This window comes from Pteropus alecto, unplaced genomic scaffold, assembly GCF_000325575.1.
Source record: "Pteropus alecto unplaced genomic scaffold, ASM32557v1 scaffold98, whole genome shotgun sequence".
NCBI lineage: Eukaryota > Metazoa > Chordata > Mammalia > Chiroptera > Pteropodidae > Pteropus > Pteropus alecto.
This window is the reverse complement of record NW_006443570.1, coordinates 21,735,782-21,751,300: the sequence shown is the minus strand read 5'-3', so window position 1 is coordinate 21,751,300 and position 15,519 is coordinate 21,735,782. Positions and strand designations below refer to the sequence as shown.

Here is a 15,519-nt window from a genome sequence, read left to right as displayed (position 1 = left end):
GCCCTGATTGTCTCAAGAAAGCTAAAGGCATCTCATCCCTTCCTACTGATCTAATCACGTGTTCACCAAATGTCAAAACGCAGTTATCAAACTTCCTGCTATTTCAACTGTGAGAGCCTAATATATTTTTTTAAAGAATTCATAACATTTACCTTAAAAATAAGAAATTTCTCCTTTTAAAAAAGAGGCTCAGTACTTATAAGTGTGTGATGGAACTGGCAGTCTCGTCTACTATGGGTTAGGAGCATTAAACTATAACTTTTCTGGAGATACATTTTAGGAGCTTAAAAAAGTGTTCAGATGATTTTACCCAGTAGTTCTACTTCTGTTCAAGGATGCTTTTCTGAGTGTTATTTAAAATACCAAAATAGTGAACCCAACCTATACGATCAATTAAGAGAATGATCATTAAGAATCTCAGAAGTTAACTGGGATTCTTCTTTATGTTCGATTGCCATAGCATCACTAAAAGTGTTTTGATGCATATTTACTGTCACAAGTGCTGACTGTTCTCTGTTGGCCTCCCAGATCCATTTTCTGCTCTTCTCTTCCCTTCTCTATGGCTCAGGAGACTGACATCTACAGATTTATCATCCAGGCTCCTTGGGTTCAGCCAATGGGAGATACAGCAGGATGTTAGAAGGGTAGAGGAGAGAGAAGTCTGAGCAATAACTAACTGGTGTTCAAGCTCCCTCTGCTTCAGTGTGGTTCTGTCACTGACTGTGGCCTCAATGACTACAATTTCTCTGGGGCAGTCCTTCGTCCACAGCCCCAGCTCTCAAGTGAGTTTTAAAGTAGTAACAATTACCCATTGTATCCGGATACTTCAAAATCCTTTCACCTCCCCCCATTTCTGTGAATAGTCGCTTTAGTAACAACATCCCAGCTGAGTCTATCACTTGTTTCCTGCTGTGACACTGACTAATACAAATGGGAAAACACTCACAGGATGATGCTAAGTGAAAACAGCAGGGTATAAAATTCTAAGTTATATAGCCCCAATTCTGTTAAACAAATAGCAGCAAACAATCACACACACACACACAGAATGGAAAAACATATAGCAGAACATTACATTTCTTTCCTCTGGGTAGTGAGGTTATAGGTGATTTTTTTTTTTTGTCTTTGTGCTTTTCTTTGTCTTTTAAACTATAATGAACTTGTATTATTTTGATGATTGAGATAAAAGTTACTAAAAAATTTAAAATAATTTTTATCATAGTCAAAGAAATTCTCATTGGTGAGTCATATCTGTTATTTCAAATCTCTTGTGGAGCATAGGGATTTTATTTTTTTTCCTCCAAATAACATAAAACTCCCATATATGACACATTTTAGTGACAATGACAGAAACTAAATCCAGAATTGTTGAGTATAGCCATGGGGATGATTTATAAATACTAAATTCTGAAGCATTACTTTAGATTATATTCTAATACAGTCAAAATTGCTATAGTATAACCAAATCATCTCTAAAATTCTAGTCGAATGATCCATTTATTTTAAGCAATAAGCAATAAAACAATATTCCAATGCCCCAGTGAATGCAGTGTAGTCACTATAATTAAGGGCTGTACTATCTAATCCCCTCCCCGCAAATCCCACCACATATTTAAACACTAGACTCTATCCAGTATAACAAGATACACACACCATAGGAGAGACTTTGGAACATAATTGAATTGAGATAAAAGCAGACTCATGCCTCTTATCCATTTATCATCCTACGGTGCATTCTCATTGAATGGGACCAGAATGAAATTGGCCATGCTGTTTGAAAGTTACTTCCACCACCACCCCACTTTTTTCCCCCCAAATATCTATCATTAAATCCATTTAAATTAAATATATATATAATGGACTGACTCCCTTGAGTCAACCGCAGATATGATCTGACCTACACTGGCAGCCAGTGTTGGCACTTCTAACAGTCTTGATCAGCTATGGAATCCCATTTAGAAAGGAAACAGTCTCAGAACTCAATAAGACTATTTTCCTCCTTGATACTTTTAGCAGTTCAGCAAACAACTTCAGAGTGGATTTCCTTAAAGTTTCCCATAGTTAGGTATGTTCAGAATCTTACTTCACCACTCAGGAAAATTAGGACTCACTTGGGCAGGTTGCCAGAGAGGATTTTCCAGGCATATTCTCGAAGGTACTTCTGGAAAATGGTGGTCAAAGCGATCATCGGCTCCCCAGTACTGAGTTGGGAGCACTGCACCATGCACTTCTTGTAGTAGACAAAGAGGTCAGCGCAGCTGGGGAGCACGGCACCCCCTTCATCAGTGTTGGGCTTAGGTGGCCCCTGGGCTTTGAAATCGGCCACAAACCGATCTATCAGCTCTCCAAGGTTTCTAAGAGGAAGAAAACTTGAAATATTATTTTACTTCAAGAAAGAGAAAGCAAATAAATGTGCTTGACTGCCAAGAGTAAATCATTCCTAATGCTCTCTACATTTCAAATTCGACCTATTATTATCAATATCATCATTAAACACTCCCATTACTCCTAAGTAAGAGCAGTAATAAAATGTGGCATCTGTGTGCTGCTCTATACTTTTCAAAGTATTTCACAATCACATTTGACCCCAAGCCCCTGTGAGGGAGATAAGATATTACTGGACCCTCTAAGACATGAAAAAATTAAGGCCTAGAAAGCCTGTCACTCATTTTAGAGCCCAGAATCCGGCACTTAAGCACACACACTAGTCTCACTACCATATTAGTACCATCTCCCCGTTCCGTAAATGAAAATCCTAACTAACGATAGTGAACATTTTCTGAACACTTGTGATGTCCAGGTGCTACGTCAGCGTTTTATAAGCGTCATTTCAATGAACTTCACTTAATCTTCACAGTAACTATTCAAGTGGGTACTATTACTATCTTCATTTTCAGAAAGTGAAGTGCAGAAAAGTTAAGGACCTTGTCCAAGGTCATACAGCAAGAAAGTGAGATAGCCAGGATTCAAAACCAAGCACCCTGGCTCCAAACCTCATGCTGTTAGCCACTCTACCCTAGTACTGCCTGAAACACAAAAAGGTTATGATCAGCAAATATTTAGGTATTGTTAACCTAAATGTGCCCAAGAGATAGATGCCAAAACAAAGAGAAAGTAAAGAAATATTCTAGTGCTTTCTTTCTCCTTTAATGAAGTTTTTTTTCTTAAAATTTCCAGAATCAAAAGTATACAAAATCTTGGGAGAAGAGAGGATACAAGTAGCTCTAGGCTTGCCCGAGATCAAGATGGTGATGATGGTTGCAATTTTCTCCCCTCTCCCATTCAAACATCATTGAATTTGCCTCAGTCATAATGAGTCACCACTAGTTAGAATCCAGCAGGGCTGTATTGATTGTTCCCTGCAAAGTTGTGCTGTATGGAAAATGGGAGGGGTCCCCACCCCTCTTGACATTTTGCAACTTTTTAGGTGGCTGTCTAAAGCTACAGAAATCCAGCTGTGCTTTTAAAATGTATTTATATAACAGTCAGGAAGAAAAAGACAAGAACCACACACGGCATCAATTCCTGATTAGCAGAAATAAGAGAAAATTGACATTTTACTCAAGAGCATTTGTTAATTAAAGTTTATTATATCCAGATGTAGCCATTCTGCCCTCAAAGAACTTCAGGCCTAGGCTAGGTCTTTGTCTGCGGTGACGATCAGCAAGCAGGGAAGGCACTCCAGGGTCACCACCTCATTCCTCACAACCTCTTATTGCCTTAACCTTTCCAGTTAATGTCCCCCCTCTCCTCCACAGTGACCCTATGCTCCAGCCAGACTCACTTCAGCTGCTGCCTGCTCCATCTCTATCCCTGACTCGGCCTTTGTCTGGATGCCTCCCCCAGCCAAGATGTTCTCCCATCACCTCTCTCCTCATCCTTTAAGCTCAGCTCATGTACCCAGACAACTCCTACTCACACCAGTTCTCTCTCTCCATTTCAACTGGTCATCTGTAACACACTGATATTTTACTTTTTAAAGATATTTTATTTTCTGAAGACCTTTCATATTTTGCAGAATGTCTACTAAGTTACTTTGACATTGTTCTCTGGTGCTAACGAGCAGTAAGGATACCAACTATTCAAGGACCATGTAGACTGTCTCCCATCCTGGGCCCATGGAGGCAACATTCATCAATAATGGCAATCTTTTTCACTGATCTTTGGTGTAATTTCGGAATCCTTTTTGAGACAGCACTCTAGCCAGCTACTTCTAATAAGCCAAAATCGGTACCAAAGGTGAAGTTTGCTTGCTACACAGTAGGAGAATCTTCTGTTTCATGTATAAGCTCCATGAGAGTAGGGATCACGTTTAAGTTACTTCACCTCTCCTCAGATCCACCCCTCGTGTTTATGTGTGAAGCTAATCTCTCAGTTATGTTGGTGCCCAGCACATACTCAGTTGATCAACCTCCACACTTTGTTCCTAAGGGGTGGGAATGGAAGGGTGGGAAGGTGGAGACAGGGTGGGGGCTGGTGCAGTGGAAGAGAGCATGTAACACAAACCAAAAGCTTCCACTTGAATCTTATGAGTCTAATCTCCAAATCTATAGTGCCAACCAAGACAGGGACGGGAGCTCTGAAGTATTTTTATTTTAACCACTTACCCAATTCCCCTAGAAATTGAAGTCAGGATACTACTTACTCACCAACTACCTATTTCAGAGCCAACTCGATGAGTAAGATTTTAAATTAGTTATGATCATAGAATGTAAAGAAAATTTCCGCTTTAAAAAACTCTAAAGACCTTCCATATTTTGCAGAACGTCTACCAAGTTACTTTTGACATTGTTCTCTGGTGCTTGCAAGAAGTAAACCAGTCAGCGTAATCCGCCCCTCCCTTCCATCTCCCGTTCTTTGCATTAGTACACTTTTATGCCACACAAGACATCAGAAAATAAGTACTCAACTTTTCACAGATGGGAACAGTAACAGTTTCCCCAATGGGAATGGGCATGGTTCATTAGTTTGAATAAATGATTCAATCCAATCAAACCCTGACTGAGCACTTAGTTATATGCAAAGTTCTGTAGACTGTAAGTGTAAGATATAAATGAATTCAACTAAAAAAAAAAATAGCAAAGGTTAGGTTATCACTTCTTCCAAGCACAAAACACTACCCTGAGTTCTGGCAACATCTTGTAAGACTACTAGAGAAAGGGATGTGTGCCATACTGACTTCTTGATTGGAATCACAAGGAGGCACTTTTTACACTCTAGAGCAATTACAACCAAGTAAGGGTTTACAAAGGGTGCCATGGGGGTTAAGACAGTGTGTGCCCATTAGAAGCTTTGATCTTTTTGGGGAGATAGGACCCTCATGCTTATGATATTTAGATTCTCAGCACAAAAATTTTGCAGTATACACAAAATGAAAAATTTGGTTTAGACAAAGGAAATGATGGGACACTAGAGAGAACATTTCACAGCAGATTCAGGTGAAAATGAAGGCACAGAGTTGGAAGTGAGCATAGAATATAGTGTGAGGAAGAAAGGGTGGGAAGGGGGAGAGGAGTTTGGCTGAGGTAGAGGACATAAATAGAGAAAAGTCTGCTTGCAATTTGATTTATATATTTCTCTGTATTCCACAGCCAAGTATTCATATTTTTATCCCTTCACGCTGTAAACCACAATCTTTCTTTGGTCTATCTCCACCACTAGGCTCTAAACTTACAGACTAGGCATGTGCTAGGTACATTATAAATACAATCTCATTTAATCCTCAGAACAGACTTGAGAAGAAGGCCGTATCATCCCCATTTTAAAAATAAAGAGACTGAGGCTGAAGAAAGTAATATTATTTGCCCAAGGTCATAGAATTATCAGAGCTGAAATCTGAACTTGGGTCTGTCTGACTCCAAAGCTGAGCTCTATCCACTCACTGTACCATGCTTTAATTTCAAAACCATAAAGCATTATACAGATATATGATATTACGATTATTAGCATTAGTCACTTTCTCTCCAGCTTGATGAAACATGTCATGGCTATAGACAGTGTCTTTTGCCCTCTTCCCTATAGCTTGAGCTTTTTACCCAAGAACTGTATAAGCATTTCTGGGGGGCATGTGAAATACTGCTGGGTTTCCACTGACAAATAAAATGACCTAGGAAAAAAGACTACTGCAGAGCAATATCAGTAGAGGGAAAGATGAAATTACAAAGAGAAGAAAAACCACACTGCAGACCAAGCTTATCTATGGATGACCAAGGCAGTTTCTTCTGGTGGATCTACAGTCAATGTTTATAGAAATAATATTCTAATTGGAAAGTAAAGTAATGATGGCACCGGGAGAGGAAGAAGGTAGTCTGAAAAAGTTGGCAAGGAGGTAAACATGGGCAAAGCAGCTTAAGATCCCCAAGAGGTTACAGAATTTGTTAATTCAAGGGTACTCAAACTAATTTGCAACCCTTTCACTTCCCTTTGGTTGGGGCCAAGGATTTGGCTCTGGTATGGCCTGTGGGGTTGGGAAGCCAAGGTGTGGCTTGAGCCCAACTGGGAGATGAGTGACACATAGGTAAGCGGAACAAATAAGTAAACACATGGAGGGTACTGGGAGCCAAGTTTCTCACTGCTGTAGAAGGTAGACATGTAATGGAGGAGGCTAAAATAAATCCTGTGGTCTTAGGTTAGAATTGGAAGCATCAGCATAAACTCACAGGTTTTAATATAGAAATAGGTATAAAAATAGATATAGATGTATATGTATATACACATACATATATTTCTTAGCTTTCTCAGCTGAGAGGACCTACAAGCATGACACCCAGTTTGAAGGGGTCCCAATAGCCAACTCATGGACAATTTGATCATTAAATAATGATGGATCTTGGAGGGAAAAAAAGGACATTAGTAGAAAAAGGGGTGAAATCCAAATGAAGTCTGGCATTTAGTATAGTACCATACCCATGTTAACTTGATGGTTCTGATAACTGTACTATGATTATGTAATATGTTAGTATTAGGTGAACTTGGGAGAAGGGAATATGGAAAATCTGTACCACTTTTGAAAATTTTCAGGAGGTCTAAATTTATTCCAACAGAAAGTTAAACACAAAAAGAGAGTAATGGCTATAACCCATTGAATAAAAAAGGAATCCATGAGTCCATGCTCATATAAATAAATGGGAAGAAGAGAAAGCTTTTTCTTAAAAATATAATGCCAACTAATAAATGTAGAAGAAATGACGAAATTAGAAAAATCATCATTTGGCAACTATCTCAGTAATAAATTATTCAGTCAAGTATCTTCTATGGGTGGTAAAATAAGTAGGTGAAAGATGAGAAAAAGTCTATTTATACGGTTTCAACATTTCTCCTGACACTTATTAATTACTTATTAATAAACAGAAAAACCTGGCAGAAACTATCTAAACCAAGTAATAAAAATGAACACCATAACTTGTGAGACAAACTGACGCTAGGTGCCTCCTGACATGAATTACTGAGAACACAGCATCACTTCTGTATAAATCACGAGAAAACATCAGTCAAATGCAGACGGTGGGACATTCCACAAAGTAACTGGCCTGTACTCTTCAAAAATTTCAAGGTCACGAAAGATAAAGAAAGGATAAATTATTCTTCTGGACTGAAGGAGACGAAAGAGACATGACAAATAAATGCAAACCATGATCCCTGAATGAATGCTGGATTTATAAAAAACATGATTGGAACAACTGGTAAAATGTAATGGGGTCTATGGATTAAACGGCAATACTGTACCTATGTTAATTTCCTGATTTTAATGGTTATACAGTGGTTATGTAGATTGTGTCCTTATTGAAAGGAAATGCACAGTGAAGTGTTACGGAGTAATGGGGCACCTTGGCTGCATTTTGAGAATTTAAATCGCTCAGAAAAAATATGTATGTGCATATATACGTATGTGTGCATACCTGAGTGTGTATGTGAGACAGGAGGCAGAAATAACTGTTAATTGGGGAATCTGGGTATACTGATGCTCCAAGTTTAATTCTTGTAGCTCTTCTGAAAGTTTGAAATTAATTTACAGAGAAACTTTAGGCTTGATCAAGCCAGAAGAAGGAGAAGTCCTATTTCAACAAAAGTTATTACAGGGAACTCAGGAGAATGGGCAGAAATGGAGTCACTAATAATTTCTCTGACTGAGAATGTCACCGAATGAAGTACCTATGTAGAAAAATCTCTTCTGCAAAAGTCAAGCTGAAGAAAATCACTACATTCTCAAGAGTAGAAATTATACTAAATTCCTCCTTAAACATGAACAAAAATTGAGAAAGCTGCATACAGCCTGTAAAACAGCTTAGCCCAACATGCTAAAAAGGTGGCTTTGGGGACATCTTCACTTCCTGCTTCCTCTGTGGGTACTGGCTCTGCAGTCCTATTACTGCTTGGCTTTTGGCTGGGGCAGGTGCTTCCAGAACCTTCCCTGGGCAGGTGGGAGGCTGGGGAGATAAGAAGATGAAACCTAAGCCAGACCAATGGAAAGCTGGCAACACTGATCAAGCTACCCAATCATCTGAGTACGAAACAAGATCACAGAGAGGGCAGAGCGAGTACAGTTTCTGTTCACTTGTGCCAAGTGCCAAGATGTCACCTCATTTCCTCCTCACCACTAGTCCTATGAGGGGGACATTATTAACTTCACTGCAGATAGGACAAAACAAATTTGGAGAGGTTAAGTACCATGCTCGAGGTCCCAGGCTGGTGAGTGCAGAGTTCTGACTCAAATCCAGGTCTGTCTGGCCCATGCTCTTTCCGCTACACCGTGTTGGGTCTCTGTCATCTGGGAGTTCGTGAATGGTCTAAGATTATCTTCCTTTGCAGATTTCTGAGTCAGAGCCACAAGAGTAGTAATTTCTACAAAACTAGTTCCCACCTGAGTTTCTTCCTCAGCATTGGGATTCTTTGACTTGAAGGAGGAAGGGTTTTATAGAACCCTTTGAAATTGTTCTCAAAAAAGTGTGTGGGCTTATGAGGATTTCTTTTTTTGACAAGAGAATCCATGGCTTTCATAGGTTCTCAAAGGGATCTATGATTCAAAAAAGGTTAATAACCACTGCTTTAGGCATTATTTTGTCTGATTCTCTTCTTTAACAGATGAGGAAATGGATTTCTTGAATTCTATTTTCTACTTCGAGCTTTTGCTGCTTATTCTGGAGCAACAACAGCACAACCTACGCAGTTCTCCTACGAGTAGCTTCCGCTACTTCCCTCGTGCTGTGGAAACATCCTAGTGAGGCCAAAAGGCAAGACGAGTGGCCAGCACTTCATTTTTCAAAGAGAAATGGAGAGTCCCTAAGGAAGGAAGGTCTGGCTCTTTGCCCAAAGTACCATGAACAATGAGTATGCTTTATATGAATCAAGGCCATATAAAGAAAAAAGGAGATACCAGAATTATAATAATTTGGAAAAATGACTCTTTAGACCATGTAGGTTGTGGGAGAGTATGTGGTTATCTCAGATATTCACTTTAAACCCTGGAACCAATAGCTTTTAAGCCTTTTTGATAATAAGAATTTGGGTTGATATGAGAAGAAGGAGCTTTGTCCAGAAATAGTCATCCAGGTGGGTTGCTCTACGACCTGTTGATCTAGTAGGCAAATAACAGGTCCTTTTTCCTACCCCTCAGGGGTGTCTTATTACCTTCCTGAGAGAAAACTTTCTGAATGCAGAAGATGGGGTGCTTCAAAGGACTAACAGGCAATAGTAACTACTCCCTGTGTGCCTGCAGACATAAATCCAACAGATAGAGAGCAGGAAGAAAACTGTAGCTTTGCAAGGCAAAAAAGGTCAAGGTAACTTTTTTTTGAGGCGGGGGGCTAGGTAGGGAGCAGCGAGAAAATTTTTGTTAATGTAGAAGCTCTTTGACAAAGTTCATTTTCTAGGATTTTAATATGAAGCATTTTGCAATTGTGGGAGAAAAGAGTAGAAGCTATCTATTAAACCAAATAGGTGAATGATAATAATGGTCCATGTGGTGATTCTACTTGAAATATTCTCTTAATCTTATAGTTTACCCCGGAAACATATGTGAAAACGAGAATTTGCTAACCCATGACAGAATCATTTAAAGAGGGAAACAAAACAAAACAAAACTGAATTTCAGTGCCTAAATGCTTTCCCAGAGAACACCCCTCAAGAACTTTCTCACAGCCGCTGTCTGCCCTGTGGGAGCCACTGTCCAGTACTCCTAAGTGCGTTCTTTGGGCTATTGGACCTCCTCTTGAAGCCTGGGCCAGCCTGTCTCTAGTCAGCTCAGCCTCGTCCAGAAACCCGACCTTTTCAAAATCTGCCTTCCAGGATAGAAGGGCCGGCATACTCTGGCTGTGGGCAGAGATTTAGGGATGAGGAAGGGTCTTCCTCCGTCGCATGAACAGCGGGCACTGGAACATGAAAACACTCTTCTGGCTGTGAGGAAACTAGGTTACGGTGGGTTGCTTTGTAAAAAATTTCTGGAGCACCTCAGTTTGTAAAAAGCATATACGTTAAATGGATGATAATAATAGAAGAACCCATCAGTCCACACTGACACAAATAAACAAACAAACAAATGGGTGAGAAGAGGAGCTCTTCCTTATAGTAGGACTCCAATTAGTAAATGCTGAAGAAATGATGGAAACAGACAATCAACATTTGACAAACACTGCAGTAATAACTGCTTCGGGCAAGAATCATCAAGGGATATCAAAATGAGTAGGCGATGAGAAACAGGAAATTTACATAGTCCCAAAGAATCCTCCCCGCAAGATACTTATTAATTACAAAGAGAAAAATAGTAGCTTCACAGAGAGAAAGCTGGCAGACACCACCTAAAGCAAGTGATCAAAGTCAACATCACCAGTAATGAGACAAATCCTGCCTCCTGATACCATGTACCGAGAAGGATATAACAGTACCTCTATTATGCCCAAAATGCATAGTCTGGATTTAATCAAGAAGAAACATTAGACAAACCAAACCCGAGGGCACTGTACAGAACTGGTCAGTACGCTTTAAAGTGTCAAGATCGTAAAAGACAAAAAAAAAAGACTGAGGAATCGTTCAAGATTAAAGGAGACTAAAGAGAGCTGGCAACTAAATGTCTCACTGGATCTTGGACCAGGAAAAGGACATTCGTGGGACAATGTTACCTTCCTGAGTTTGACAACTGTGGTTATGAAAAACGTTAACATTCTCTAGGGGAAAGGTCTATGAGAATTTTTTATAACCTTTTTTAAGTCTAAATTATTTCAAAACGAAAAGTAAAACAAATTATACTTGAAAACATCTACATTAGAGACTAGGCTTTCTTACCTCCTTTTGCCTGACATTATAAAGTCTCTAGGCTGACATATACAGCTACATAAGGGCTCAGTGCCCACGTGGGAAGGGGGTGTTGGGATCCATTTGGGACCTTATTAGAGTCAAATTCAGGCTTCTGAGATTTATAGACACAATAAATGATAACGTTCAAGAGATATAAAAATATCCTTAACAGGTTTCCAGGGAGGGCCACAGGCATGCCAAATCCCTCCTTCAGCCTCTGGAAGGGGTCATGCCCTTGGGAGGCCTGACCGCGATCAGAGGAGGGAGAAATGCAACAGAAAATAGCAAAATATTCATCACTCACTTGTCCTGGGACTCAATATACACGTAAAGATGAGGCTCAAAACACTTGGAAACAATGCCATGAAATGGATTGTCTGGGGCTTTAGGCTTCTTTGGCTGTAAAGAAAAAAAGAAAAGAAAAAGAAACCCTATACTTGAACCATCTTTGCAAATTTTCAAGCAGTTTCAAAGAAAACATTCCTTCAAAATTCACTCCTAACTCACAGATAGGAAGCACTCAATGTAACTAAACTGGGACTATATCGTGCATTATAATTTATGCCAATTTATGAATAATAAGCCAGCTTTGTTAGCAACATTTACTTGCTTTGTATGGTGAAAGATTTACTAGTACTTTTATAAAACAAGCGCTTTCAATTTGGAAGCTTTTCATCATCTGACTGATGAATAATTTAAATTAAAAATGTTAAATCCTAGTTATTAATTGTGCTTTATATTTGTAGTATTTTAAAATTTATAAAGTGCTCTCACATGACCTAATTTTGATAGCCTCCTTTTACTGATTCTTATTATGGGTCAAGTACTTTGATACGAAATAACATATCTATTCCTCACAACAACCTTCAATGTAGAAATTATTACTACTATTTTATACCCAGAGAAAGTGAGGTCAAGAGGGTCCTAGCAGCCTGCCCAAAGGTACATGGTGAAGTTTCCTATCCCCTAAACTAGAACTCTTTTGATTCGATCATTGCTTTCCTGCAATGGTTCTTAGACTGTTGAATTTCATCATAAGTAAATGTCAGGGGACCAACAAAGACTTGCTAACTTTTTATTTAGCTACTTACTATTCTTATCACAAGTTCCTAAAAGAAAGAGTATTTTATACCCAAACATTTTATATGAAGAAAATAGCAGCATAAAGGCATTCAGTCCTTTCTAAGAAAAGATAGTTGGTGACCTTATACCAGACAGACAGACAGATTGACAGACGGAGTGGCTGTTTTGTCTTTATTTTTTTGCGTTGGACCAAAGAAAAACGGGACCAGCACTAGTCCTCAACCTGGAAACCACTGATATATACAGTCATTTAGGCAAGCATTTAAAAACTGTATTTGCTACTTAATTTCTTTTCAAAACATCTAAAACGTAAACAAGGATTTTCCTACATACTTCGTTCTAGTCCTAAAAAAAGTCAATTCTGTCTATTGTCAAATGTCAACAAAAGGACCTTGAGTCCTTGCAGGAGTTGATACTACAGTATAATTTGGGTATAAATTGGTACCTACAGCATACTTGTTGAATTGAACTGCTCATATCTTTTAATAAATCCAGGAAAAGTTAAGCCCCTAATTACAGAAAGAAATGATGATTACCTTCTTCCAGGAATTAAAAAAAATTACACGTTGGAATGGTTAAAAGCATCTGTAAAAACTGGTTATGATCACCAAAAATTAAATGTCAACCTCAGACATATCCCATTCAATCTCATATTAAGCTCTCTTCCCTTTTCACCTAAGAGTCCTTTGTCTTTAATTTTTTTGGTAAGGTTCCTAGAAACTCTGATCCTCCCTAAAAGTGACTATAATCTGGGCGTTTTCTCTTATCCTCCAGAAGCCATTGCCAAAGTCAGACCTTATGCTAAGATTATGAGAAACTCAAAGACTGGGTTCACTGAATTTGAATTGGCTGGATCCAAAGTTCTACTTCATTTCCTAGATGCCCAGGAGTTTTAAATAAAGTCTATAGATAACAGTATTGAACTGATGTTAAATTTTCTGAGTTTGATCTGTGATAATTTAAGTGAAATCCTTCTTCTTAGGAAATACATATTGAATTATTTAGAGGTAAAGGGCATGATATCTGCAAACTTACAAATTATTCTGAAAGAAAGGCAAAGGGTAAAGAAAGAGGAAAGGAGGGGGAAGGGAGGAAGAAGCAGGGAGGAAATGATAAAGTAAATGTAGCAAAATGTTAACAACTGGTGAAACCACATAAAAGATATTTGAGAGTTCCTTGTAATATTCTTAAAACTTTTCCCTAAGTTTGACATTTTTTGAAAAAGGTTAAAAAAAAAAAAGTGGGGAGATGGATGCCAATAGCCTGGCAGATAATCCCAGAGACAGTAGTGGAGTACTCTTAAGAAATGGCACATCGTCAACACTCTAGATGGCCTGGAGGACAATAATGTGTGGGACAATGCAGCTATCCATGCCTAAGTAAAAAGGAGTTAGAATAGAATCGAGTTCTTGGTTTTGATAATGCACTATAGTTATGGTAGCTGCCATCACTGGGGGAAGCTGGTAGACGGGCACACAGGACCTCTGTACTCTGCAGCTTCTTATGATTCTATATGTAATTACTTCAAAATAAAAAGTTTTTTAAAAAGTGGTTCAGGAGAGTTGGACTCTGAAAGTGAAGAAGTTTTAGGAATATCTTGACCTATTTTATTTTGCTTATATTTTCTTTGGTATATATGCATGAAAGTGATATATGATAAAAACCTCTAAGTCTCAAGAGCTCATTCAGTGTAAATACAAAATATAGACTCTAAGCGATAAAATGGCTACATGATATTCCAACAAACTCATCCTGATTAGTCTCCCACAGGTCCTGTGCTTGATGAGGCCCCACAGAACACTCTGAATTTTGGCACTCAGAATGCTGCATAATCAGACAGGGCAGGTGTCCCAACTCCACCTGCAGGTGACTGTGCCCCAGGCAGCCTCTGCACACTAGTGCCGCCGCTGCCCTCTGCCCGCAGTAAGAGGCCTGTCACCACATCTCTGCTCTGAGTCCTCTTTTAGCACTTTTAGTGCGAGTTGGAAGCAAGAGGGGAACAATGGCAGAGATTGCCTGACATCTCCTTTTTTCTTTCCCCCACAGGGCTGCCTCCTGCCTACAGATGCTTTACCAATGTGCTCAGATTTAGATAATAGGTGCTGGAATTTCAACTCAAACTAGTGTCTCCCTTTGCACTGTCCAGTTCCCCAAAGGGTTGCTTCTCAGCTCAAAGCATTAACTAAGTCATTTAGCAGTAGCATTCAGGCTGGATATCTGAGTGTGTGAATTCTGTCCAAAAGCTGCAGATGTTTAAGCTATTTCCTCCTGGAGTTTGATGGAATAATAAAAGGTTACTGTTGTCACAGTAAGGAGGTCTGCAGCTGGTCCCATTTCCTTTTATTACTATCCAATGTAAACAGATTAAATCTAACTGCTCGGATCACCAGAAGGGTATATTTTTAACCAGAAATTCCTTATTTTTTCTCCCTTTCTTTTATACTTTGAGCACCCTCAGCCTCTTTTCATATGCCATTTTGTCTTTGGGGATATGTTGGCAACTGATTGTTCAAACAACATACCTCTTTTCAAGTTCATTCCCCCCTTTCAATAGCCAAAATTGCAGCAGTGACCAGGGAGTGACCCTTACCTTGAGGGCAAACTGTCTACCGACTGCAGTGCTGCAGGGGGTTGGGTAACCCAGGGGAACCCAGGGGAATCACTAGGGGCCTTCCCCTTCCACTTCTGGCTAAGCTCACCGCCAGCATCTGTGGACTTCCTCCCCAACACCCCACGGGGCTCCTGGGCACCCAACTCCAGAAGCCAGTAAGTAGCTGGGAAGAGGGAGATCCTGGTGCTCCCACCTAATCAATCACAAGCAAGACAATGCTGGTAAGGCAGTGGAAGGTTGGGGATGGTACTTGAGGAGGCATTAGTCCTTGCTGTTTAAGTTTTATTACTAACAAGTTAACAGCCTGTGAACTTGCAGGTAGATCATCTATCTAGTCCAGGAAGTTTTAGTACTTTCTTTTTAAAGACCTAAAACCCCTGGTTCAGAAGACATTTTACCTGAAAGTGTACGATAAAAGCGACTCAGAATTGCTTTGCTTGGAGGAACCTAGGGCCCTGGCTCTTCCCAAGTCTCCTCGGTGACATCTGATGCGGCACCAACAAATACGATTTGAAAACCATTATCTGTCTCTAAAG

At 39.5% G+C, this 15,519-nt stretch overlaps 1 protein-coding gene across 3 annotated transcripts in view; it reads right to left on the bottom strand.

The window, feature by feature from the left end:
* The window catches only part of VPS53 (VPS53, GARP complex subunit), a 128,073-nt gene that overhangs the window by 37,733 nt on the left and 74,821 nt on the right, over nt 1-15,519 (bottom strand). For all 3 annotated transcript variants that reach the window (XM_006925053.3, XM_025041785.1, XM_025041786.1), the window contains 2 exons: nt 11,594-11,688; nt 2,112-2,354 (listed from right to left, as the gene is read on the bottom strand). In XM_006925053.3, coding sequence (XP_006925115.1) covers nt 2,112-2,354; nt 11,594-11,688 — 338 coding nt within the window. The remainder of the gene's footprint in view (nt 1-2,111; nt 2,355-11,593; nt 11,689-15,519) is intronic.